Genomic DNA, 25,569 nt, shown 5'->3' on the forward strand with positions numbered 1-25,569 from the left:
TACCTATTACCATACCTATTACCATACCTATTACCTAGCTCTACAGATATCTTCTAGCTAACCCTCTCTGCTCCCTGTCTGTCTCCCTGTGTGGGTTCTCTTTCAGTCAGGATCGGCAAGCTGAAGAGGAGGAGACCTGACGAAGGCCAGGTATGTTCCTAAATAGAAACTGGCATTGTATCATAGGCGACAGCAAGCTGTTCCTCCGTCATACTGTATACTGTACTGGATGTCTTAGAAAGATTGATGATGGATAGAGCAGGTGGCTTGGTCTGGAAACTGGGCTACAGAAATAACAGCATGTTGTGCCCACCTGTGATTAAACTCCTGGTGTTATTTACTGCCCATTAGGCTCAGTGTGTCCATGTGGAGAGGGCCTGCTTTTACCGTACCTCAGGATACTGTACCTCAGGTTACCGTACCTCAGGTTACCGTACCTCAGGTTACCGTACCTCAGATTACCGTACCTCAGGTTCCGTACCTCAGGTTACCGTACCTCAGGTTACCGTACCTCAGGTTACCGTACCTCAGGTTACCGTACCTCAGGTTACCGTACCTCAGGTTACCGTACCTCAGTTTACCGTACCTCAGGTTACCGTACCTCAGGTTACCGTACCTCAGGTTATCGTACCTCAGCTTACCGTACCTCAGTTTACCGTACCTCAGGTTACCGTACCACAGGTTACCGTACCTCAGGTTATCGTACCTCAGCTTACCGTACCTCAGGTTACCGTACCTCAGGTTACCGTACCTCAGGTTACCGTACCTCAGATTACCGTACCTCAGGTTACCGTACCTCAGATTACCGTAGCTCAGGTTACTGTACCTCAGATACATCAGTGACAACCAAGGGCTATGAGATATGTATTTACGTAGAAAAATGTGTAGGGTGTGTAAAATGGGATGTGTGTGTGTGCGTGCGTGCGTGACTGCGTGGCTTCATCATGCCTGTGTCTGTGTGTGTTTTCAGGACATTTTGGTGGACCTGGGGGGAGAGGAGGAGGAGTGGACTGAGCGGAGGAGGATACGGATGACATCCATGCTGGGGGGGTGTGAAGGTAAAACACAACCCCCGTACCAGCCCCTCTGACTGGGTCTTGGATCTGGTGCAGTGTGGTGGATAATGTGACTGAGTGGCAGTTAGAAAGGCACTGAACTTTTCAGTACATATATTATACTCTACTATAGGCCTACCTGTAAAGCTGAATTGCTTTCACTTACCAACAGCAAAGCTCTACCTTGATTATATGGGTTGCAGATAGGGTTATAAAATTGCTGTAACTTTCCCAAAATGCTCAGGTATTCCAGAAATCATATTCCCTTCTGATTCCAGGAATCTTCCAACCAGGATGTCTGGAAAACCTGGGAATTTTGGGAAAGTTAAGGGAATTTTTCAGCCCTTGAAAAGAAGACATACTGTACATGTCAAGACAAACAATGATAATGAGTGACAATGAGTTGGCATGACAGCATAGGTGACATGAATCACTCCACCCATTTGGAAGTGTCACCTTTCAATGGCCTCAGATTAGCAAAAAAGTCTCACCTCTCAATTGCCTTGAAAATCTGCCCTTAACACTCGAAAGTCAGTTAACACCGTCCACTATGTGAGAATGTGCTAGGTGAGAGTGAAAATATGGTGAGTGTGAAAATGTGGTGAGTGTGAAGATATGGTGAGTGAATATGAGTCACAGAGTGTTGTGAGGTCCTCAGGGTCGGCGTTTGTAAGCAGCAGCACTTCTAAGGAAGGCCGTGGTGACAGCGACACCGAGCTGGACGTGGATGGAGACCACACTCTGGAGTATGGTAGAGTACATTATCCTTTAAAACGTATCAGATTTTATAAGATCTAATCATGAATCCTATGTTCTCCACATCATTGTACAGGGATCCACCAATATGGCAGTACTATATAATCTTACATGGTTGCATGCAGTCCTTATGTTTCCTTAACCTGGTGATCCAGATATACGGAGGAAGACATCATTCGCTGTTCAGGACAGGATCCTGGGGAGGTGGAGGAGAGGGAAGCACTGAGGGAGGCAGTTCTAAAGTACGCACCCCACCCTGTACTCCCATGGCCTGTTTCTTTGTTCCATCACTACACAACAAAGCCTCATGTCTGTGTGGTTAGCATTGTCTGCATTAACTGTCTTATTGGTTCTAAATATTATATTTTGTTTCTCAGTGGTGGTACACTGTCCAACAGAGTAACTCTGGAACATTCCAAATGGACAAATGAGGGTGAGAACAGCTACAGAGTTTGAATTAATTAATGTTTAGTACCTATAATATAATTTGGTGGGTGCTTATATTTGTCCAATTTCATGTACATGTGTGCATTAATTCGCATGTGTGAATTGGAAATGTGTTTTTTTGCATATCCCAACTCTCCCTGAGACACCTTGAGACACCCTACGACAGCGTTCCCAAACTTCTTCACTCAGGCCCCACTTCCAGCATTGGGGAACATCCCACGCCCCACGTCTATTGGCACAAGCACTGTTCATGACACAAACTGTTCACGTCCCTCTTGTTGGCGGAGAGACACTTTTTGCAGTTTTAAAGCTTATTTCCTGCAATTCTACACATTTTGTCATGGGGTCCAGATTCTTTTTTGCAGTTTTAAAGCAAATGTTCTTGCAATTCTATACATTTTGCCATGCCTAATGTTTATTTATGTGATATTTGAGTGACTCAAACATTACAACAAAATCTAAGGCTAACAAACCAAGCCAAAACTGACATGGACTATTTGATCTGGACATTTCTGACAAGTTATAAACAGTTATCTGATAATACACTACCTCATTTTGAAATGACACTTTGTGCATTCTACTATTACAACTTTCAAGAGAAAGTGCCCTACGACACCCTTGTCAGCTCAGGGATTCAAACCAGCAACCTTTTGGTTACTGGCCCAACACTCCAACCCCTAGGCTACCTGATGCCGTACTGCATTAATTGGATATTAATAAGTGTGGGTGTCTGATCTAAAATGATAGTCCTCTTTTGCTACAGGAAGTCCATCCACTAGCAACGGAGAGAGCAACAAACTGGACAACAGCATATCCTCCCTACACAGGACCTGTAAAAATAGTGACATTGATATGTAAGTTCTGAAAGAAATGTCAAGAGTTTCAGCTGTGAAAATGTACTACATTACCATTGACTTCATGATACCGTAAACCTTTCCAAAAATATAATTAAATAGGTGTTGTCGGATATTATTCATTCTAATCAAACAGATTTTTTACATGGACGATACATTGGAGATAATATACTGTAAGACAAGTACTGGAAATAATAGAACACCTTGAAAAATCTGGGAAACCAGGCCTGGTATTCATAGTTGACTTTGAAAAGGCTTTTGATAAAGTACGACTGGAATTTATATACAGTGGGGGAAAAAAGTATTTAGTCAGCCACCAATTGTGCAAGTTCTCCCACTTAAAAAGATGAGAGAGGCCTGTAATTTTCATCATAGGTACACGTCAACTATGACAGACAAATTGAGAAAACAATTTCCAGAAAATCACATTGTAGGATTTTTAATGAATTTATTTGCAAATTATGGTGAAAAATAAGTATTTGGTCACCTACAAACAAGCAAGATTTCTGGCTCTCACAGACCTGTAACTTCTTCTTTAAGAGGTTCCTCTGTCCTCCACTCGTTACCTGTATTAATGGCACCTGTTTGAACTTGTTATCAGTATAAAAGACACCTGTCCACAACCTCAAACAGTCACACTCCAAACTCCACTATGGCCAAGACCAAAGAGCTGTCAAAGGACACCAGAAACAAAATTGTAGACCTGCACCAGGCTGGGAAGACTGAATCTGCAATAGGTAAGCAGCTTGGTTTGAAGAAATCAACTGTGGGAGCAATTATTAGGAAATGGAAGACATACAAGACCACTGATAATCTCCCTCGATCTGGGGCTCCACGCAAGATCTCACCCTGTGGGGTCAAAATGATCACAAGAACGGTGAGCAAAAATCCCAGAACCACACGGGGGGACCTAGTGAATGACCTGCAGAGAGCTGGGACCAAAGTAACAAAGCATACCATCAGTAACACACTACGCCGCCAGGGACTCAAATCCTGCAGTGACAGACGTGTCCCCCTGCTTAAGCCAGTACATGTCCAGGCCCGTCTGAAGTTTGCTAGAGTGCATTTGGATGATCCAGAAGAGGATTGGGAGAATGTCATATGGTCAGATGAAACCAAAATATAACTTTTTGGTAAAAACTCAACTCGTCGTGTTTGGAGGACAAAGAATGCTGAGTTGCATCCAAAGAACACCATACCTACTGTGAAGCATGGGGGTGGAAACATCATGCTTTGGGGCTGTTTTTCTGCATAGGGACCAGGACGACTGATCCGTGTAAAGGAAAGAATGAATGGGGCCATGTATCGTGAGATTTTGAGTGAAAACCTCCTTCCATCAGCAAGGACATTGAAGATGAAACGTGGCTGGGTCTTTCAGCATGACAATGATCCCAAACACACCGCCCGGGCAACGAAGGAGTGGCTTCGTAAGAAGCATTTCAAGGTCCTGGAGTGGCCTAGCCAGTCTCCAGATCTCAACCCCATAGAAAATCTTTGGAGGGAGTTGAAAGTCTGTGTTGCCCAGCGACAGCCCCAAAACATCACTGCTCTAGAGGAGATTTGCATGGAGGAATGGGCCAAAATACCAGCAACAGTGTGTGAAAACCTTGTGAAGACTTACAGAAAACGTTTGACCTGTGTCATTGCCAACAAAGGGTATATAACAAAGTATTAAGAAACTTTTGTTATTGACCAAATACTTATTTTCCACCATAATTTGCAAATAAATTCATAAAAAATCCTACAATGTGATTTTCTGGATTTTTTTTCTCATTTTGTCTGTCATAGTTGACGTGTACCTATGATGAAAATTACAGGCCTCTCTCATCTTTTTAAGTGGGAGAACTTGCACAATTGGTGGCTGACTAAATACTTTTTTTCCCCACTTTATAAATGCCTAGAAAATTTACATTTTGGAGAATCTCTTATACAATGGGTTAAAGTTATGTATAGTTACCCTAGGTGTAAAATAGTAAATAATGGCTACTTCTCAGAAAGTATTAAACCGTCAACAGGAGTAAAACAAGGTTGTCCACTATCGGCATATCAATTTAGTATGGCCATCGAAATGTTAGCTATTAAAATCAGATCCAACATTAATATCAAGGGGCTAGAAATCCAGGGCTTAAAAACAAAGATGTAATTGTACGCTGATGATTCATGTTTTCTTTTAAATCCACAATTTGGATGACTCCACAGCCTCATAGAGGATCTAGATACTTTTTCTAATCTCTCTTGATTACAATCATTGTGGTCCTCTGTAGCTCAGCTGGTAGAGCACGGTGCTTGTAACGCCAAGGTAGTGTGTTCGATCCCCAGGACCACCCATACACAACAAAAAAATTATGCACGCAAGACTGTAAGTTGCTTTTGATAAAAGCGTCTGCTAAATGGCATATTATTATATTATTATTATAACCAAATTATGATAAATGCACTATATTACGCATTGGATCACTAAAAAATATAACTTTTACATTACTGTGTAGTTTACCAATACAATGGTCTGACGGTGATGTGGACATACTCTGTATTCATATCCCAAAATAAATAAATTATCTCACTACAGTAAATTTGAATAGAAACTTAGCAAAAAATAGATAAGATCTTGCTGCCATGGAAAGGAAAATACCTGTCTATTTGTGGAAAAATCCACCTGATTAGCTCTTTAATCATATCCCAGTTTAGCTATTTGCTGATGGCCCTGCCTACAACTAGCGACCTGGTTTTTGAATTATATGAGCAAAAAATATTCAATTTTATTTGGAACGGCAAGCCAGACAAAATTAAACAGGCCTATTTATTTACATTTTAGTCATTTAGCAGACACTCTTATCCAGAGCGACTTACAGTTAGTGAGTGCATAAATTTTTTCATACTGGTCCCCCGTGGGAAACAAACCCACAACCCTGGCATTGCAAGTGCCATGCTCTACCAACTGAGCTACATTTATATAATGAATATGAATTCAGAGGGCAGAAATGATTCAATATTAAAGCATTAGACCTCTCACTAAAGGCTTCAGTCACACAAAAGTTATACTTAAATCCGAACTGGTTCTCTAGCAGATTAGTAAGTATGTCTCACTTCATGTTCAAGAATGGCCTTTTCCCGTTTATTCAGATTACAACCTCTCACTTTCGGTTATTTGAAAATGAAATAATCTAAAAAATATTAATATTTTTAAAACAAGCCATAGAAAGTTGGTTGCAATTCAGTTTAATCCACCAGAAAAGACAGAACAAATAATACAACAAATATTATGGTTAAACTCAAATATATTAATTGATTAAAAAAAAACGTTATTTTGAAAAATATTAAAAATAAGGTATAATCTTTGTGAAATATATCCTAAATAGGACTGGTGGAGTTATGTCACACATGCAGCTAACAAAAATATATGGAAATGTCTGCTCTACCCAAAATGACAACCAACTAATTGCACCATTACTGCAAAAATGCAAGTGGAAGGGGGAGAGTAAGGAACTTGTCTGTCGGCCCTGCATTAAAGACCAAAATTGGTTAAAGAAAATGATGATAAATAAAAAGGTATACCAGTTTCATTTAAGGACCAACAAATTGACAGCTGTGCCATATAGATTGCAAAATAGTTGGGAAGAGATTTCCAATGTTCCGATTTATGAACTGATATGCAAAATGACGGCGGATTCAAAACTTAGATGTTTTCAATAAAAATGATTATAAAAAATTATTGCCACCAATATAATGTTATATATATGGGGGATACAACCATCCCAGCTCTGCAGATGTTGCTGCAAAAATACAGAATAATTAGATAATTTGTTTGGGTACTGTCCATATGTAGCTTGTTTTTGGTCGCAGGTCCAGGAATGGATGAAGAATTGCAACATTTACCTTGAGCTAACTCTGCAAATAGCACTGTAGAAGGATTCAGAACTTTTGTGAAACATCACAGTACAGTTGAAAAATATATGGCAAATAGAAATCCAATATGGATTATAGATGGGAGGGGTTGAATGGAGCTGAAGGATGGGACTAATAACAACTAACAACAACTAATAACAACAAGATAACTATTGGAAAGCATACTGTGTCCATAATAAGTATATACAGTTGAAGTCGGAAGTTTACATAAACCTTAGCCAAATACTGTACATTTAAACTCAGTTTTTCACAATTCCTGACATTTAATCCTAGTAAAAATTCCCTGTCTTAGGTCAGTTAGGATCACCACTTTATTTTAAGAATGTGAAATGTCAGAATAATAGTAGAGAGAATGATTTATTTCAGCTTTTATTTCTTTCATCACATTCCCAGTGGGTCAGAAGTTTACATACACTCAATTAGTATTTGGTAGCATTGCCTTTAAATTATTGAACTTGGGTCAAACGTTTCGGGTAGCCTTCCACAAGCTTCCCACAATAAGTTGGGTGAATTTTGGCCCATTCCTCCTGACAGAGCTGGTGTAACTGAGTCAGGTTTGTAGGCCTCCTTGCTCGCACACGCTTTTTCAGTTCTGCCCACACATTTTCTATAGAATTGAGGTCAGGGCTTTGTGATGGCCACTCCAATACCTTGACTTTGTTGTCCTTAAGCCATTTTGGCACAACTTTGGAAGTATGCTTGGGGTCATTGTCCATTCGGAAGCTCATTTGCGACCAAGCTTTAACTTCCTGACTGATGTCTTGAGATGTTGCTTCAATATATCCACATCATTTTCCTTCCTCATGATGCCATCTATTTTGTGAAGTGCACCAGTTCCAACTGCAGCAAAGCACCCCCACAGCATGATGCTGCCACCCCCGTGCTTCACGGTTGGGATGGTGTTCTTCGGCTTGCAAACAGCCCCCTTTTCCCTCCAAACATAATGATGATAATTATGGCCAAACAGTTCTATTTTTGTTTCATCAGACCAGAGGACATTTCTCCAAAAATTACGGTATTTGTTCCCATGTGCAGTTGCAAACCGTAGTGGCGGTTTTGGAGCAGTGGCATCTTCCTTGCTGAGCGGCCTTTCAGGTTATGTCGATATAGGACTCATTTTACTGTGGATATAGATACTTTTGTACCTGTTTCCTCCAGTATCTTCACAAGGTCCTTTGCTGTTGTTCTGGGATTGATTTGCACTTTTCGCACCAAAGTACGCTCATCTCTAAGAGACAGAATGTGTATCCTTCCTGAGCGGTATGACGGCTGCGTGGTCCCATGGTGTTTATACTTGCGTACTATTGTTTGTACAGATGAACGTGGTACCTTCAGGCATTTGGAAAATGCTCCCAAGGAAGAACCAGATTTGTGGAGGTCTACAATTTTTTTTCTGAGGTCTTGGCTCATTTCTTTTGATTTTCCCATGATGTCAAACAAAGAGGCACTGAGTTTGAAGGTAGGCCTTGAAATACATCCACAGGTACACCTCCAATTGACTAAAATAATGTAAATTAGCCTATCAGAAGTTTATAAAGGCATGACATCATTTACTGGAATTTTACAAGCTGTTTAAATGCCCAGTCAACTTAGTGTATGTAAACTTCTTACCCACTGGAATTGTGATACAGTGAATTATAAGTGAAATAATCTGTCTGTAAACAATTGTTGGAAAAATTACTTGTGTCATGCACAAAGTAGATGTCCTAACCGACTTGTGGTTGAAAAATGTGTTGTAATGACTCCAACCTAAGTGTATGTAAACTTCCGACTTCAACTCTAGGTAATAGGTTGAGAGCTTTTGTGAAGAGTACAGTTAGAAAGATATGGCATATAGAAGCAAAGCTGATGGATATCATGAAAATGATTGGAGAGGTTCAGGGTAGAGGAAGTTCAGGAGTAAAAAAAACAAAATATAATTATTGTAAAATTGACTGTGTCCATGAAATGTATATAGTATGTATAAGCTGGATGTAGGGGCCTAAGCGTTGTTGTTCACTAGTTTACTCCAATTAGGGAAGGGGTGGTGGGGTTGGAAAGTAATAAAGAGAAATATATTTTAAAAAATAACAATAACTAAAAATAATTTAAAAAAATAAAAAATAAAAATATATATATCACTGCTGGGTGATTTAAAAAGTCATATTCAATCGATCATTAATATAATAATACTTTTAGCAAAAAAAATTATCTTTAATTTACAATCTGTTGAAACTATGAGAATAGAAAGGTTCAGAATTTTCGTGAAACATCACAGCACAGTTGAAAAATATATGGCAAATAGAAATAAAACATGGATGGTGTTAAGAGATAGATGGGAGGGGTTGAGTGGAGCTGAAGTGTAGGACTAAAAACAACAAATAAAATAAAATAGAATACATTTTTATTTGTCACCGACTACAACAGGTGACAACCTGACCGTGAAATGCTTACTTACAAGCCCTTAACCAACAGTGCAGTTTAAAGAAAAGTTAAAGAGTTAAGAAAATATTTACTAAATAAACTCCAGTAAAAAGAAAGTAACACAATAAAATAACAATAACGAGGGTATATACAGGGGGTACTGGTACAGAGTCAATGTGTGGGGGTACAGGTTAGTCAAGGTAATTGAGGTAATATGTACATGTAGGTAGTGGTAAAGTGACTATGCATAGATAATATATAGCGAATAGCAGCAGCGTAAAAAAATGGGGGTCAATGCAAATTGTCCGTGTAGCCATTATACGTATTAACTGTTCAGCAGTCTTATGGCTTGGGGGTAGAAGCTGTTAAGGAGCCTTTTGGACCTAGACTTTGTGCTCCGGTATCGCTTGCCGTGCAGTAGCAGAGAGGACAGTCAATGACTTGGGTGGCTGGAGTCTTTCACAATTTTTAGGGCCTTCCTCTGACACCGCCTGGTATAGAGGTCCTGGATGGCAGGAAGCTTGGCCCAAGTGACGTACTGGGCCGTACGCACTACCCTCTGTAGTGCCTTGTGGTCAGTTGCCGAGCAGTTGCCATACCAGACAGTGATGCAACCAGTCAGGATGCTCTCAATGGTGCAGCTGTAGAACCTTTTGAGGATCTGGGGACCCATGCCAAATCTTTTCAGTCTCCTGAGGGGGAATAGGCGTTGTTGTTCCCTTTTTTTTTGCCTTTATTTAACTAGGCAAGTCAGTTAAGACAAATTCTTATTTACAATGACGGCCTAAGAAAAGGCAAAAGGCCTCCTGCGGGGACGGGGGCTAGTATTTTAAAAATAAATAAAGATATAAACATAGGACCAAATACACATCACAACTAGAGAGACAACACAACACTACATAAAGAGAGACCTAAGACAACAACATAGCATGGTAGCAACACACAACAATACAGCAAGGTAGCAGCCCAACATGAAAACAACATGGTAGCAACACAACATGGCAGCAGCACAACATGTTAGCAGCACAAGACATGGTACAAACATTATTGGGCACAGACAACAGCACATAGGGCAAGAAGGTAGAGCCAACAATACATCACGCGAAGCAGCCACAACTGTCAGTAAGAGTGTCCATGATTGTCTTTGAATGAAAAGATGGAGATAAAACTGTCCAGTTTGAGTGTTTTTTGCAGCTCGTTCCAGTCGCTAGCTGCAGTGAACTGGAAAGAGGAGCGACCCAGGGATGTGTGTGCTTTGGGGACCTTTAACAGAATGTGACTGGCAGATCGGGTGTTGTATGTGGAGGATGAGGGCTGCAGTAGGTATCTCAGATAGGGGGGAGTGAGGCCTAAGAGGGTTTTGTAAATAAGCATCAACCAGTGGGTCTTGCAATGGGTATACATTGATGACCAGTTTACAGAGGAGTATAGAGTGCAGTGATGTGTCCTATAAGGAGAATTGGTGGCAAATCTGAAGGCCGAATGGTAAAGAACATCTAGCCGATCGATAGCACCCTTACCTGCCGATCTACAAATTATGTCTCCATAATCTAGCATGGGTAGGATGGTCATCTGAATCAGGGTTAGTTTGGCAGCTGGGGTGAAAGAGGAGCGATTACGATAGAGGAAAGCAAGTCTAGATTTAACCTTAGCCTACAGCTTTGATATGCGCTGAGTGAAGGACAGTGTACTGTCTAGCCATACTCCCAAGTACTTGTATGAGGTGACTACCTCAAGCTCTAAACCCTCAGAGGTAGTAATCACACCGGTGGGGAGAGGGGCATTCATCTTACCAAACCACATGACCTTTGTTTTGGAGGTGTTCAGAACAAGGTTAAGGGCAGAGGAAGCTTGTTAGACACTAAGAAAGCTTTGTGTGTAGAGCGTTTAGCACAAAATCTGGGGAGGGGCCATCTGAGTATAAGACTGTATCATCTGCATATAAATGGATGAGAGCGCTTCCTACTGCCTGAGCTATATTGTTGATGTAACTTGAAAAGAGCGTGGGGCCTAGGATCGAGCCTTGGGGTACTCCCTTGGTGACAGAAAGTGGCTGAGATAGCAGATGTTCTGACTTTATACATTGCACTCTATGAGAGAGGTAGTTAGCAAACCAGGCCAAAGACCCCTCAGAATACTCCTTAGCCGGCCGACAAGGATGGAATGGTCTACAGTATCAAAAGCTTTGGCCAAGTCAATAAAAATAGCAGCACAATATTGTTTAGAATCAAGGGCAATAGTGACATAATTTAGGACCTTTAAGGTTGCAGTGACACATTCATAACCTGAGCGGAAACCAGCTTGCATACCAGAGAGAATACTATAGACATCAAGAAAGCCAGTCAGCTGAATATTGACACGTTTTTCCAACACTTTTGATAAACAGGGCAAAATAGAAATTGGCCTATAACAGTTAGGATCAGCTTGATTTTCCCCTTTAAATAAAGGACGCACCGTGGCTGCCTTCCAAGCAATAGGAACCTCCCCAGAGAGGAGAGACAGGTTAAAAACAGACAGGCTTGCCGATTATAGGGGCTGCAACCTTAAAGAAGAAAAGGTCTAAACCATCTGACCCAGATGTTTTTTTGGTGTGAAGTTTAAGGAGCTCCTTTAGCACCTCGGACTCTGTGACCGCCTGCAGTGAGAAACTTTGTAGCGGGCAGGGGGAAAAGAGGGAGGAGCATCGGGGCTAGTCGCATTAGAAGGGGTGGGAGATGAGGAAATGTTGGATGGGCAAGGAGGCATGGCTGAGTCTAATAGGAATCCTGACTTAATGAAGTGGTGATTAAAGAGCTCAGCCATGTGCTCTTTGTCAGTAACAACCACATCATCAACATTAAGGGACATGGGCAGCTGTGAGGAGGAGGGTTTATTCACCAGGTCTTTAACAGTTTTCCAGAACTTCTTGGGGTTAGACCCACAGAGCGAGAACTGCTCCTTAAAGTAACTAGCTTTGGCCTGAGTGCACTTATTTCTCGTTTGCCTGAACAAGAGTCAGTCAGCCTGAGTATGCGAGCCTTTCGCCAAATATAATTCTTGAGTTGGAGTAACTCTGCCAGATCACGGTCGAACCAGGGGCTGAACCTGTTTTTAATTCTCCTTTTCTTTATGGGGGCATGTTTGTTAACAATACCACTGAAAATATCAAAAAAGAAGGTCCAAGCGTCTTCGACAGAGGGGAACAAGCTGATTCTATACCTATTTATAGAGGCCAGGTCATGAAGGAAGGCTTGCTCATTCAAGTATTTTAGCAAGCGTCTATGACAAATCAGGACAAGTCGTTTCACTGAGTAGCCATTACGAACACAGGCTGTAAAACAGTGATCACTAAGGTCATTACAGAAAACACCAGACTGATACCTATACTTGGTGGAGACAACCAAGCACTGAAGGTGTTCCTGGGTAAAGATTGCTACTCCACCACCTTTGGAAGATCTGTCTTGCCGAATAAGGTTATAACCAGAAAGGTTAACATCAGTGTTCAAAACACTCTTTCTTAACCACGTCTCAGTAATGACCAACACATCTGGATTGGAGCTGTGAACCCACACTTTCAATTGATCAATTTTAGGTAATAAGCTTCTTGTGTTTACATGCAGAAAGCCCAGGCTTTTACGAGAGCAGAAATCAGTGAAGCAAATATCAGAGCACAAGTCAGAATTGGGGCTAGCGACAGTAGATGGGCCAGGGTGTACATGCACATTTCCAGATATCATCAGCAGTAATACAATCAGGGCACGGCTGAGGAGAGGGAGAGCTCTGCAGTGTTGATTTTATATGACATTTGAATGTGCATCAGATGGCAACAAGATCATATTTTACAGAAATTTCATCAGGTAACATGAATTCAAAGCCGGCGAGAGGTGGTTAGAATAGGATGGGAGTCCAAGAGACCGTGTAACCAACAAATAGTCAGAGTCCCGAGTGTGGGAACAAACATAGTCTGTCACACGGGCGGGTAAACAAGCAAGGTCTTAGTCAACAATGCACGCAGGAGTCATGAGGCAAATAGCATCAAGCACAACAAAAAAATATAACGACTTGGGGCTATCTTTCGTAAGTTCAGAGTCACTCGCCCCAACAGAGCGTGTGTGCTAGAGGTGAGCGAAAGCTTGGGAGAGAGGGGGGAGTGTGGTGGGGGTACCTGTACCAGACAGGGGGAGACAGGCCAGGGCAGACGGTGAACAGATCGCCAGGTGGAATCCAAGCAACAGTGCAGCAGGCAACGGGAGTAGGTGTCACACCCACTTGGGAGAAACGTTTTCGGGAGGCAGATTCCTTGTAGAAGATCCCAGCTAGCTACGTCCAAACAAAGATGTCCTGTGGCTGTTGTATTTTGGAGATTGCGAGGAGGATATCTTCTGATGTTGTTAAAGCAAAAATATTGTTTCTTATTGAGGTAATTTACAATTTAAGTGTCCTGGCTGCATATCAGTTCAGAATAGAGTTGAATCCAGGGAGTACTGTCTTGGTGTGTTTGGACCAGAGGGAGGTGGTTAATCCCAGTGTCCTTAGATTAGTGATGAGCATTGAGGGCGCTATGGTGTTGAACACTGAGCTGTAGTCAATGAACAGCATTCTCACGTAGGTGTTCCTTTTGTCCAGGTGGGAAAGGGCAGTGTGGAGTACATTAGAGATTGCATCATCTGTGGATCTGTTGGCGCGTTATGCAAATTGGAGTGGGTCTAGGGTTTCTGGGATGATGGTGTTGATGTGAGCCATGACCAGCCTTTTAAAGCACTCCATGGCTACAGACGTGAGTGCTACGGGTCGGTAGACATTTAGGCAGGTTACCTTGGCATTCTTGGGCACAGGGACTATGGTGGTCTGCTTGAAACATGTAGGTATTACAGACTCGGTCAGGGACAGGTTAAAAATGCCAGTGAACACACTTGCCAGTTGGTCAGAGCATGCTCTGAGTACACGTCCTGCTAATCCGTCTGGCCCTGCGGCCTTGTGAATGTTGACCTGTGTCTTGTTTTGTACGCTTTGTACAAAATTATAAAATGCAGGACGACAGGATATTTATAAACGTAGCTCTTTATTAACTAGCTATAACTTGCATGTCCATGTGTCTCTGGCCATGATCATCTTAGAATGACCTCACCACCTGGGTGGTCTTAACCAATCATAGCACAGTATGATATGACAGTATAATGAATCCAATTACAATTCAGTATGCTGACACATATGAATATTACATCCCCCTTCTTTTAAAAAAAAGAAAAAATATGTAGAACAATAAAGCGTTTCTTTTGAATATATGCTCTGTAGTTTGAACTCGAGGTAAGTAACCATTTAAACTGCACCAACTGCATCAACATAACAGACAAACAATGATTCAGCATACTGTTACTTTTAGACAAATATTTCTCAGCAATTCAGCTTTTCACTGTAGCAATGACATCTCAACATATCAAACAAATACCATACCAAAGCATTTCAAGTTAACTTTCAATAACAAGTTTACAGTCTGGAACTCTTTTAGGGCAGCGATCTGCCTACACCCTTTGACATTTCACAGGTCTAGGACAGCTCTAGGCTTGACCTCTCTTCCTGACCTTGTGTGATATGAAGCTGAGCAAGCTTCTGTGTCAGTCAACAGTTCTTGTGGTGTTGCAGGTACGTATGGTGTATGTTGTGTTGTGTCTGTGTTTAGTCCACCCCGTTCTCTTTCAGGGGAACAGTTCATCTCGTCAGTGTGTTGTTCTTTTGTGTTCAGTAGGTGACGACGATTGCGGCGGTACACCGCTCCTTCTGCGGTGCGAACGAGATATGAACGTTCAGTGTCAGCTGGTTGGATGACGACTGCTGGCTTCCAGTAGCCATGCTCCTGGATTCTAACTGACTCTCCGTCGTTCAGTGGTGGCAGTGGTCTGGCTGACCTGTCGTAGTATCGCTTTTGCTGTTGTTGTCTCTGTGCACGTTTTGCATGCACTTCCTTGTAGCTGACGACCTCAGGTTGCAGCTGCTGGTTGGTGCTGGGAAGGATTGAGCGAAGTCTGCGGCTCATCAACAGCTGGGCTGGTGATTTGAAGTTGTCAACTGGAGTGTTGCGGTATTCAAGGAGACTGAGGTAGGGGTCTCTCTTGTCTGCTTTTGCTTTGTCCATGAGTGATTTAGCGATCTGCACAGATTTTTCGGCAAGGCCATTACTTTGAGGGTAATGTGGGCTTGTGGTGACGTGTGTGAACTCCCATGCTTTTGTGAAGGATTCAAACTCATTTGATTTGTAACAGGGCCCATTGTCAGATATTAAAGTCTCTACAATGCCATGCCTGGCAAAGGCTGCTTTCAGCTTGTGTATCACAGCTGCAGATGTGGTGCTGTGAAGCTTGTCAAGTTCGAAGTATCTGCTGTAGTAGTCCACTGTTATAATGTAGTCCTCGTTGTTCCACGTGAACAGATCGGTTGCCACGACCTGCCAGGGTCGGTCTGGGATACGGTGAGGTAACATTGGCTCTTTGGTGTTTGAGGGGCGTCGTTCAAGACAGGTGGGGCATTTACCAACCATGTCCTCTATTTGTTTGCACATTCCGGGCCAAAACAAAATGTCCCGTGCCCTCTGTTTGCACTTTTCCATGCCCATGTGTCCAGCATGGATCTTTGTCAAAATCTCTTCTCTGAGACTGGTAGGAATGATGATTTTCTCTCCTTTGAAAATTATTCCGTTGATCTGTGATAGTTCGTCACGATGGTTCCAGAACTCTGAGACGCTCTGAGGGCATTTTCTCCTCTCCTCAGGCCATCCTGACTGTATGACTTTCCTCAGCTGTGTGAGTTGTGTGTCTTTTTCTGTTTCTGCTCGGATCTCCTTCAGTTTTGTGTCACTAACTGGTAAGTTGCTGTACACAGTGTGCACCTGCATGTCCATGCCTTCACTGAGGCTGCTGTCCTTGTAGGTAAGAAACTTCCTGGAGAGTGTGTCTGCGACAGGGATGTCTTTGCCTGGACGGTGAGTGATTGTGAAGTCGTATTTTTGTAGTTGAAGGATCATTCTCTGTAGCCTTGGCGGGGCTGCGGCTAACGGTTTCCTCATGATTGACTCGAGGGGCTTGTGGTCTGATTCCACAATGACTTGTCGTCCATAGACATACTGATGGAAACGCTTACATCCGAACAGAATGGCGTACAGCTCCTTTTCGATTTGAGCGTAGTTGATTTCACAGTCTGTGAGAGATTTGGAAGCGTAGCCGATGGGTTTTCCTTCTTGCAGTAGCACTGCCCCTAGTCCATACTTTGACGCGTCCACCTGGAGTCTGAGCTCTTTGTTGGGGTCGTAGTAGGCAAGGATTGGTCCTGGTTCTCTCGTGATCAAGTCTTTCACTTTCTGGAAAGCGATGTCGTGTTGGTTGTCCCAGAGGAACTCACTGGACTGCTTTAGCAGCTGACGCAGGGGTGCATTAGCATTGGAGAGGCTGGGTGCGAACTTGGCTAAGTAGTTGACCATGCCAAGCACTGTTTCCAGCTCTGCGCGGTTCTTTGGTGGCTCCATTTCCTTTATGGCTGAGATCTTCTGCAGATCTGGCTTGATTCCATTCGCTGTGAGAAGATGCCCGAAGTAGCTGACCTCTGTAGCGCCGACTGTGCTCTTCTCGGGGTTGAGCCGGACTCCTCTCTCGCGGGACCTTTGCAGCATCGCGTTGAGGTTTCTGTCGTGTTCCTCTTTGGTTCGACCATAGACAAGGATGTCGTCTACAATTGCCACGACTCCGTTGAGGCCTTCGTACACCTCGTCGATCTTTCGCTGAAACTCGTCTTGGGCTGAGATAATCCCAAAAGGCAGGCGACGGAACCTGTAGCGTCCAAACGGTGTGTTGAACGTTGTGAGCTTAGATGACTCTTCTGTGAGCTTGATAGCCCAGTAGCCTGATCTGGCGTCCAAGACACTGAAGTAGCGTGCGCCCGCTAGCTTGTGTGTGATGCCATCTAGCGTTGGTAAGGAGTAATGAAGGCGTTTGATAGCCTTCTTCAAGTCTCTTGGGTCGAGACATACTCTGAGCTTGCCTGTGCGTGGTTTCTCCACCACCACTAACGCGTTGACCCAATCCGTCGGTTCTGTAACCTTGGTGACGATGTCAGATTGCTCCATGCTCTCCAACTCTTTCTTCAGACGGGCGCGGAGAGCAAGTGGAATCTTTCTCGGTGGGTAGACCACAGGGGTTGCGTCTGGGTCAAGGTGAATGGTACATTCTCCTGGGAATAGTCCTATTCCTGTAAAAACATCAGCAAACTCCTCCATGACATTCTCTATCTCTACTGGTGCTGTCACTGATAAAACTAGCTTGATAAGGTCCATGTCTAAACATGCTTTAAGACCTAGCACTGCAGGTGCTCGAGTGTCAACAATGTAAAAGTCCAACATCATGTCCCTTTCCTTGTATTTGCATTTGAGAGTGCATGTGCCTTTTACTGGGAGCTGTTCACCACCATAACCAGTCAGTCTGTGCGTGGTGGGCTGTAGCTCACACTCAGATGTCAAGCTTCTGTACTTACTCAGAGGAATAATGTTTACTTGTGCACCAGTGTCTAGTTAGAATTTTAGCTCTGTGCCTTGTCTTCCTATCTCAATGTCAGCAAAGGCTTGCTCTGTCTCTGATATCTGACTTTTCTGTGTCACTGAATCAATAAACAGTTCATCAGCATTTGACTCTTTGATTGACATTTCATCTTCACTCACTGTATGTACTGTTTTTCCACGGTAAACTCTGCACACTTTTGCAAAGTGATTCCATTTTCCACATTTAGTACACTGTTTGCCTTTAGCTGGGCAATTCCCCTGTTCGCCATGCACTTTGTATCCACAATATCCACATGTTTTGGGGCGTTTGGAGTCTGTGTCGCTCTGTTTTGGAGTTCTGTCTGTCTCCGTTCTGAAACATGCTCTCTGGGCACTGGAGGTGTGCTTTGATGTCTGCCTGACTGCGTGCACTGCTTGTTCACGTGATGCGCTCGTGCTGCCGCCTGAAATGGTTTTCATCTGAACCTGTGTTAGCTCGTGAGATCTGGCTATGTCGATAGCTTTGTCCAGCGTTAACTCTGATCCAACATTCAAAAGTTTCTCTCTCACTCGCGGTGAGTGTATTCCAAATACAATACGGTCCCTGACCATCTCATCCTTGTTTGCATAATCACAGTCTTTCACAAGCAGACGCAGCTCAGTGACAAACTGTTCAAACGATTCGCTAGCGCCTTGTACTTTCTCATGGAATTTGTATCTAGCGAAAATTGTATTGGTCTTTGGCACAACATATGCTTCAAAACGATCGTAGTATGTTTTCAGTACCTTTGATTCAGCCTCGGTAAGTGTCCATGTGTTGTAAATGTCTCTCCCTTTTTCACCGATCCAGAGGAGCAGGTAGCTGCACTTTTCCTCTTCTCCTCTTTCCTTCAGAGGACCCGTGAACATCAGCTCCACATGCTGTTTGAACTTACGCCATGCATCGGGTAGATTTGTAGACCCCCAATCCATTCGAGGTGAAGGAACTCCAGCAAAATCCATCTTTTAGTCCTTTTACTCTGACACCATGTCTTGTTTTGTACGCTTTGTACAAAATTATAAAATGCAGGACGACAGGATATTTATAAACGTAGCTCTTTATTAACTAGCTATAACTTGCATGTCCATGTGTCTCTGGCCATGATCATCTTAGAATGACCTCACCACCTGGGTGGTCTTAATCAATCATAGCACAGTATGATATGACAGTATAATGAATCCAATTACAATTCAGTATGCTGACACATATGAATATTACAACCTGTTTAAAGCTCTTACTCACATCGGCTACGGAGAGCGTGATCACTCAGTCGTCCGCAACAACTGGTGCTCTCATGCATGCTTCAGTGTTGCTTGCCTTGAAGCGCGCATAGAAGTAATTTATCTTGTCTGATAGGCTTGTGTCACTGGGTATCTGTTAAGCGTCAGAGCCGGTGTAGTAGGATTCAATCTTAGTCTTGTATTGACGCTTTGCCTGTTTTATGGTTCTTCGGAGGGCATAGCGGGATTTCTTATAATCGTCCGGGTTGGAGTCCCTCTCCTTGAATGCGGCAGCTTCATGCTTTATATCAGTGAGGATGTTGCATGTAATCCATGGCTTCTGGTTGGGGAATGTATGTACAATCACTGTGGGAACGACGTCATCGATGCACTTATTGATGAAGCCGGTGACTGATATGGTAAACTCCTCAATGCCATAGGCTGAATCCCAGAAAATATTCCAGTCTGTGCTAGCAAAACAGTCCTGTAACTTAGCATCTGCGTCATCTGGCCACTTCCGTATTGAGCGAGTCATTGGTACTTTCTGGTTTAGTTTTTGCTTGTAAGCAGGAATCAGGAGGATAGAATTATGGTCAGATTTGCCAAATGGAGGGCGAGGGAGAGCTTTGTACGCGTCTCTGTGTGTGGAGTAAAGGTGGTCTAGAGTTTTTTTTTCCTCTGGTTGCACATGTTACATGCTAAGATACAGTGGGGAAAAAGTATTTAGTCAGCCACCAATTGTGCAAGTTCTCCCACTTAAAAATATGAGAGAGGCCTTTAATTTTCATCATAGGTACACATCAACTATGACAGACAAAATGAGAAAAAAAAATCCAGAAAATCATATTGTAGGATTTTTAATGAATTTATTTGCAAATTATGGTGGAAAATAAGTATTTGGTCAATAACTAAAGTTTCTCAATACTTTGTTATATACCCTTTGTTGGCAATGACACAGGTCAAACGTTTTCTGTAAGTCTTCACAAGGTTTTCACCCACTGTTGCTGGTATTTTGGCCCATTCCTCCATGCAGATCTCCTCTAGAGCAGTGATGTTTTGGGGCTGTCGCTGGGCAACACAGACTTTCAACTCCCTCCAAAGATTTTCTATGGGGTTGAGATCTGGAGACTGGCTAGGCCACTCCAGGACCTTGAAATGCTTCTTACGAAGCCACTCCTTCGTTGCCCGGGCGGTGTGTTTGGGATCATTGTCATGCTGAAAGACCCAGCCACGTTTCATCTTCAATGCCCTTGCTGATGGAAGGAGGTTTTCACTCAAAATCTCACGATACATGGCCCCATTCATTCTTTCCTTTACACGGATCAGTCGTCCTGGTCCCTTTGCAGAAAAACAGCCCCAAAGCATGATGTTTCCACCCCCATGCTTCACAGTAGGTATGGTGTTCTTTGGATGCAACTCAGCATTCTTTGTACTCCAAACACGACGAGTTGAGTTTTTACCAAAAAGTTATATTTTGGTTTCATTTGACCATATGACATTCTCCCAATCCTCTTCTGGATCATCGAAATGCACTCTAGCAAACTTCAGACGGGCCTGGACATGTACTGGCTTAAGCAGGGGGACACGTCTGGCACTGCAGGATTTGAGTCCCTGGCGGAGTAGTGTGTTACTGATGGTAGGCTTTGTTACTTTGGTCCCAGCTCTCTGCAGGTCATTCACTAGGTCCCCCCGTGTGGTTCTGGGATTTTTGCTCACCGTTCTTGTGATCATTTTGACCCCACGGGGTGAGATCTTGCGTGGAGCCCCAGATCGAGGGAGATTATCAGTGGTCTTGTATGTCTTCCATTTCCTAATAATTGCTCCCACAGTTGATTTCTTCAAACCAAGCTGCTTACCTATTGCAGATTCAGTCTTCCCAGCTTGGTGCAGGTCTACACTTTTGTTTCTGGTGTCCTTTGACAGCTCTTTGGTCTTGGCCATAGTGGAGTTTGGAGTGTGACTGTTTGAGGTTGTGGACAGGTGTCTTTTATACTGATAACAAGTTCAAACAGGTGCCATTAATACAGGTAACGAGTGGAGGACAGAGGAGCCTCTTAAAGAAGAAGTTACAGGTCTGTGAGAGCCAGAAATCTTGCTTGTTTGTAGGTGACCAAATACTTATTTTCCACCATAATTTGCAAAAAAAGATTTTCTGGATTTTTTTTTCTCAATTTGTCTGTCATAGTTGACGTGTACCTATGATGAAAATTACAGGCCTCTCTCATCTTTTTAAGTGGGAGAACTTGCACAATTGGTGGCTGACTAAATACTTTTTTTCCCCACTGTAACAAGATAACTAATGTAAAATATACTGTGTCCATAAAATGTACAGTATATAGGTTCAGAACTTTTGTGAAACAGCACATTAAAAGTTACATGGCAAATAGAAATCAAACTGGATGGTCTTCAAAGATAGATGGGAGGGGTTAAGGGGAGCTGAAGGATGGGATTAAAAACAAACAAAAGATAACTATTGTAAAATACACTGTGTCCGTAAAACGTATATAGTATGTGTAAGCTGGAAGTAGAATCCTAATTGTTGTTGTCCATTGGTTTACTCCAATTAGGGGAGGGGTGTTAGGGAGGGTTAGGGGAAAATAATAAATGAAAATATATTTAAAAAATATATATATATATATATATATATACACACTACCAGTCAAAAGTTTGGACACACCTGCTCATTCAAGGGTTTTCTTTATTTTTACTATTTTTTAAATTGTAGAATAATAGTGAAGACATCATGTAGTAACAAAAAAAGTGTTACACGAATCAAAATAGATTTTAGATTTTAGATTCTTCAAAGTAGCCACCCTTTGCCTTGATGACAGCTTTGCACACTCTTGGCATTCTCTCCACCAGCTTCATGAGGTAGTCACCTGGAATGCATTTCAATTAACAAGTGTGCCTAATTGAGTAATTTATTTCCTTCTTAATGCGTTTGAGCCAATCAGTTGTGTTGTGACAAGGTAGGGGTGGTATACAGAAGATAGCCCTATTTGGTAAAAGACCAACTTCATATTTGGTACAGAAACCTTTGTTTGCAATTACAGAGATCATACGTTTCCTGTAGGTCTTGACCAGGTTTGCACACACTGCAGCAGGGATTTTGGCCCACTCCTCCATACAGACCTTCTCCAGATCCTTCAGGTTTCGGGGCTGTCGCTGGGCAATACGGACTTTCAGCTCCCTCCAAAGATGTTCTATTAGGTTCAGGTCTGGAGACTGGCTAGGCCACTCCAGGACCTTGAGATGCTTCTTACGGAGCCACTCCTTAGTTGCCCTGGCTGTGTGTTTCGGGTCGTTGTGATGCTGGAAGACCCAGCCACGATCCATCTTCAATGCTCTTACTGAGGGAACGAGGTTGTTGGCCAAGATCTCGCGATACATGGCCCCATCCATCCTCCCCTCAATACGGTGCAGTCGTCCTGTCCCCTTTGCAAAAAAGCATCCCCAAAGAATGATGTTTCCACCTCCATGCTTCACGGTTGGGATGGTATTCTTGGGGTTGTACTCATCCTTCTTCTTCCTCCAAACACGGCGAGTGGAGTTTAGACCAAAAAGCTCTATTTTTGTCTCATCAGACCACATGACCTTCTCCCATTCGTCCTCTGGATCATCCAGATGGTCATTGGCAAACTTCAGATGGGCCTGGACATGCGCTGCTTGAGCAGGGGGACCTTGCATGCGCTGCAGGATTTTAATCCATGACGGCGTAGTGTGTTACTAATGGTTTTCTTTGAGACTGTGGTCCCAGCTCTCTTCAGGTCATTGACCAGGTCCTGCCGTGTAGTTCTGGGCTGATCCCTCACCTTCCTCATGATCATTGATGCCCCACAAGGTGAGATCTTCCATGGAGCCCCAGACCGAGGGTGATTGACCGTCATCTTGAACTTCTTCCATTTTCTAATAATTACGCCAACAGTTGTTGCCTTCTCACCAAAATGCTTGCCTATTGTCCTGTAGCCCATCCCAGCCTTGTGCAGGTCTTCAATTTTATCCCTGATGTCCTTACACAGCTCTCTGGTCTTGGCTATTGTGGAGAGGTTGGAGTCTGTTTGATTGAGTGTGTGGACAGGTGTCTTTTATACAGGTAACGAGTTCAAACAGGTGCAGTTAATACAGGTAATGAGTGGAGAACAGGAGGGCTTCTTAAAGAAATAGTAACAGGTCTGTGAGAGCCGGAATTCTTACTGGTTGGTAGGTGATCAAATACTTATGTCATGCAATAAAATACAAATTAATTACTTATAAATGATACAATGTGATTTTCTGAATTTTTGTTTTAGATTCAGTCTCTCACAGTTGAAGTGTACCTATGATAAAAATTACAGACCTCTACATGCTTTGTAAGTAGGAAAACCTGCAAAATCGGCAGTGTATCAAATACTTGTTCTCCCCACTGTATGTGCCCTGTATATATTCAACATAAATATACAAGTAGAATTATCAATTAATTATTACAGTGACTTATTGTAGTGTTTGTTTATGTGTCAATTAATCCCATAAGGGATGGGTTGCCAACTGGCGATTTGACACGAAAATAAAATATATTTCATTCATTAATTCATTCAATTTCAGTCATATACACATTATATACAACATATCATGGGAAACAGAAGTAAAACATCACGTATCACCCAGAAAAACATTCCTCCACAAATAAGTCCCCAATCAATACTATAAACTGCCCGAACGTCACCAGAACATCAAAATGAAATGTATTTTGCATTTTGTGCTAGCAATACGTTGCATTAAAACTACAATCAGATTTACCTAGCTCGGTGGAGACCCTAGGAACCTCAAGAGTTAACCAATCCTGTGAACGGGTTAGGCAGAAGTCCAGCTCAACTCATACAGGACGACTCGTTGTGCCTGTGGTGAGCCTGTGGTGAGCCTGTGGTGTGCCTGTGGTGAGCCTGTGGTGAGCCTGTGGTGTGCCTGTGGTGATCCTGTGGTGAGCCTGTGGTGAGCCTGTGGTGAGCCTGTGGTGTGCCTGTGGTGATCCTGTGGTGAGCATGTGGTGTGCCTGTGGTGATCCTGTGGTGAGCCTGTGGTGTGCCTGTGGTGATCCTGTGGTGAGCCTGTGGTGAGCCTGTAGTGTGCCTGTGGTGAGCCTGTGGTGTGCCTGTGGTGTGCCTGTGGTGATCATGTGGTGTGCCTGTGGTGATCCTGTGGTGAGCCTGTGGTGTGCCTGTGTGGAGCCTGTGGCGTGTGTGATACTTGCCCTCCCCCTCTCTAGGCTCGCCTTCCTCTTCCCATGATGAATGAGATAGTGAATGCTGCCAATGTGATTGCTGCTAAATTTCATGCTCCGTGTATATGTTGGCCAGCAAATCATTTCATCTGTCTTTGATTTATAAAATACTCTCTGGCATCTTCTTCTCCTATCCCCGTCACTCTGTGTGTGCGTGTATGTTCAGGGTCTCTGAGGATTCTGGGCTGACGACGCTGGATTCACTAAAAAGTCGAATACGGGACCTAGAGAAGCAGCTGACCAAAGGGGACAGACACAACTGTCTTATCTGTAGGGTGAGTGTATAGCCTGAGTCCCAGTCTACTTGTGCTGTCATGCCAACTCCTTGTCACTCTTTGTCATTGTTTAGCTTGACAATGAGCAATGGAGTTGGGAAGAGCTCTAACAGGTCTGGGACCAGGCTAGTGAGTATAGCCGCACTGGGAGCAAGCTAGTGCAATATAAATACTGAAGTGTGTCCTTTAAGAACCTTTCATTCAACCTGTCAATGAACACAGTTATGAATAGGTGAATTTCAATATGGGTAAAACTGAGCCCCAAAGCAAACAAATTCAAACATGTTGAACATTCGATTAAATCTGTTGAGGAATGTACCACAGCTAGGTCTCCTAGGTCCTTGTCTCACCTATCCTAGTCTCCTAGGTCCTTGTCTCACCTATCCTAGGTCTCCTAGGTCTCCTAGGTCCTTGTCTCACCTATCCTAGTCTCCTAGGTCCTTGTCTCACCTATCCTAGGTCTCCTAGGTCTCCTAGGTCCTTGTCTCACCTATCCTAGGTCTCCTAGGTCTCCTAGGTCTCCTAGGTCCTTGTCTCACCTATCCTAGTCTCCTAGGTCTCCTAGGTCTCCTAGGTCCTTGTCTCACCTATCCTAGGTCTCCTAGGTCTCCTAGGTCCTTGTCTCACCTATCCTAGTCTCCTAGGTCTCCTAGGTCTCCTAGGTCCTTGTCTCACCTATCCTAGTCTCCTAGGTCTCCTAGGTCTCCTAGGTCCTTGTCTCACCTATCCTAGGTCTCCTAGGTCTCCTAGGTCCTTGTCTCACCTATCCTAGTCTCCTAGGTCCTTGTCTCACCTATCCTCTCCAGCTGCACTGATACAGCAGCTACAGGCAATTAACACCATCTAGTGACAACAG

At 43.2% G+C, this 25,569-nt stretch overlaps 1 protein-coding gene across 1 annotated transcript in view; it reads left to right on the forward strand.

Annotated features, from left to right (window-relative positions):
- Positions 1–25,569, forward strand: part of rnf220b (ring finger protein 220b) — a gene marked incomplete at both ends in the record, with an annotated part of 88,392 nt that overhangs the window by 61,825 nt on the left and 998 nt on the right. Inside the window, 7 exons of the mRNA XM_084171661.1 lie at positions 107–150; positions 971–1,058; positions 1,714–1,811; positions 1,962–2,053; positions 2,210–2,244; positions 3,022–3,112; positions 24,605–24,713. Of these exons, the coding sequence (XP_084027787.1) occupies positions 107–150; positions 971–1,058; positions 1,714–1,811; positions 1,962–2,053; positions 2,210–2,244; positions 3,022–3,112; positions 24,605–24,713 (557 nt within the window). The remainder of the gene's footprint in view (positions 1–106; positions 151–970; positions 1,059–1,713; positions 1,812–1,961; positions 2,054–2,209; positions 2,245–3,021; positions 3,113–24,604; positions 24,714–25,569) is intronic.

The sequence above is a fragment of the Coregonus lavaretus genome, assembly GCF_964263955.1.
Source record: "Coregonus lavaretus genome assembly, chromosome: 11".
In the NCBI taxonomy this organism is placed as follows: Eukaryota; Metazoa; Chordata; class Actinopteri; order Salmoniformes; family Salmonidae; genus Coregonus; species Coregonus lavaretus.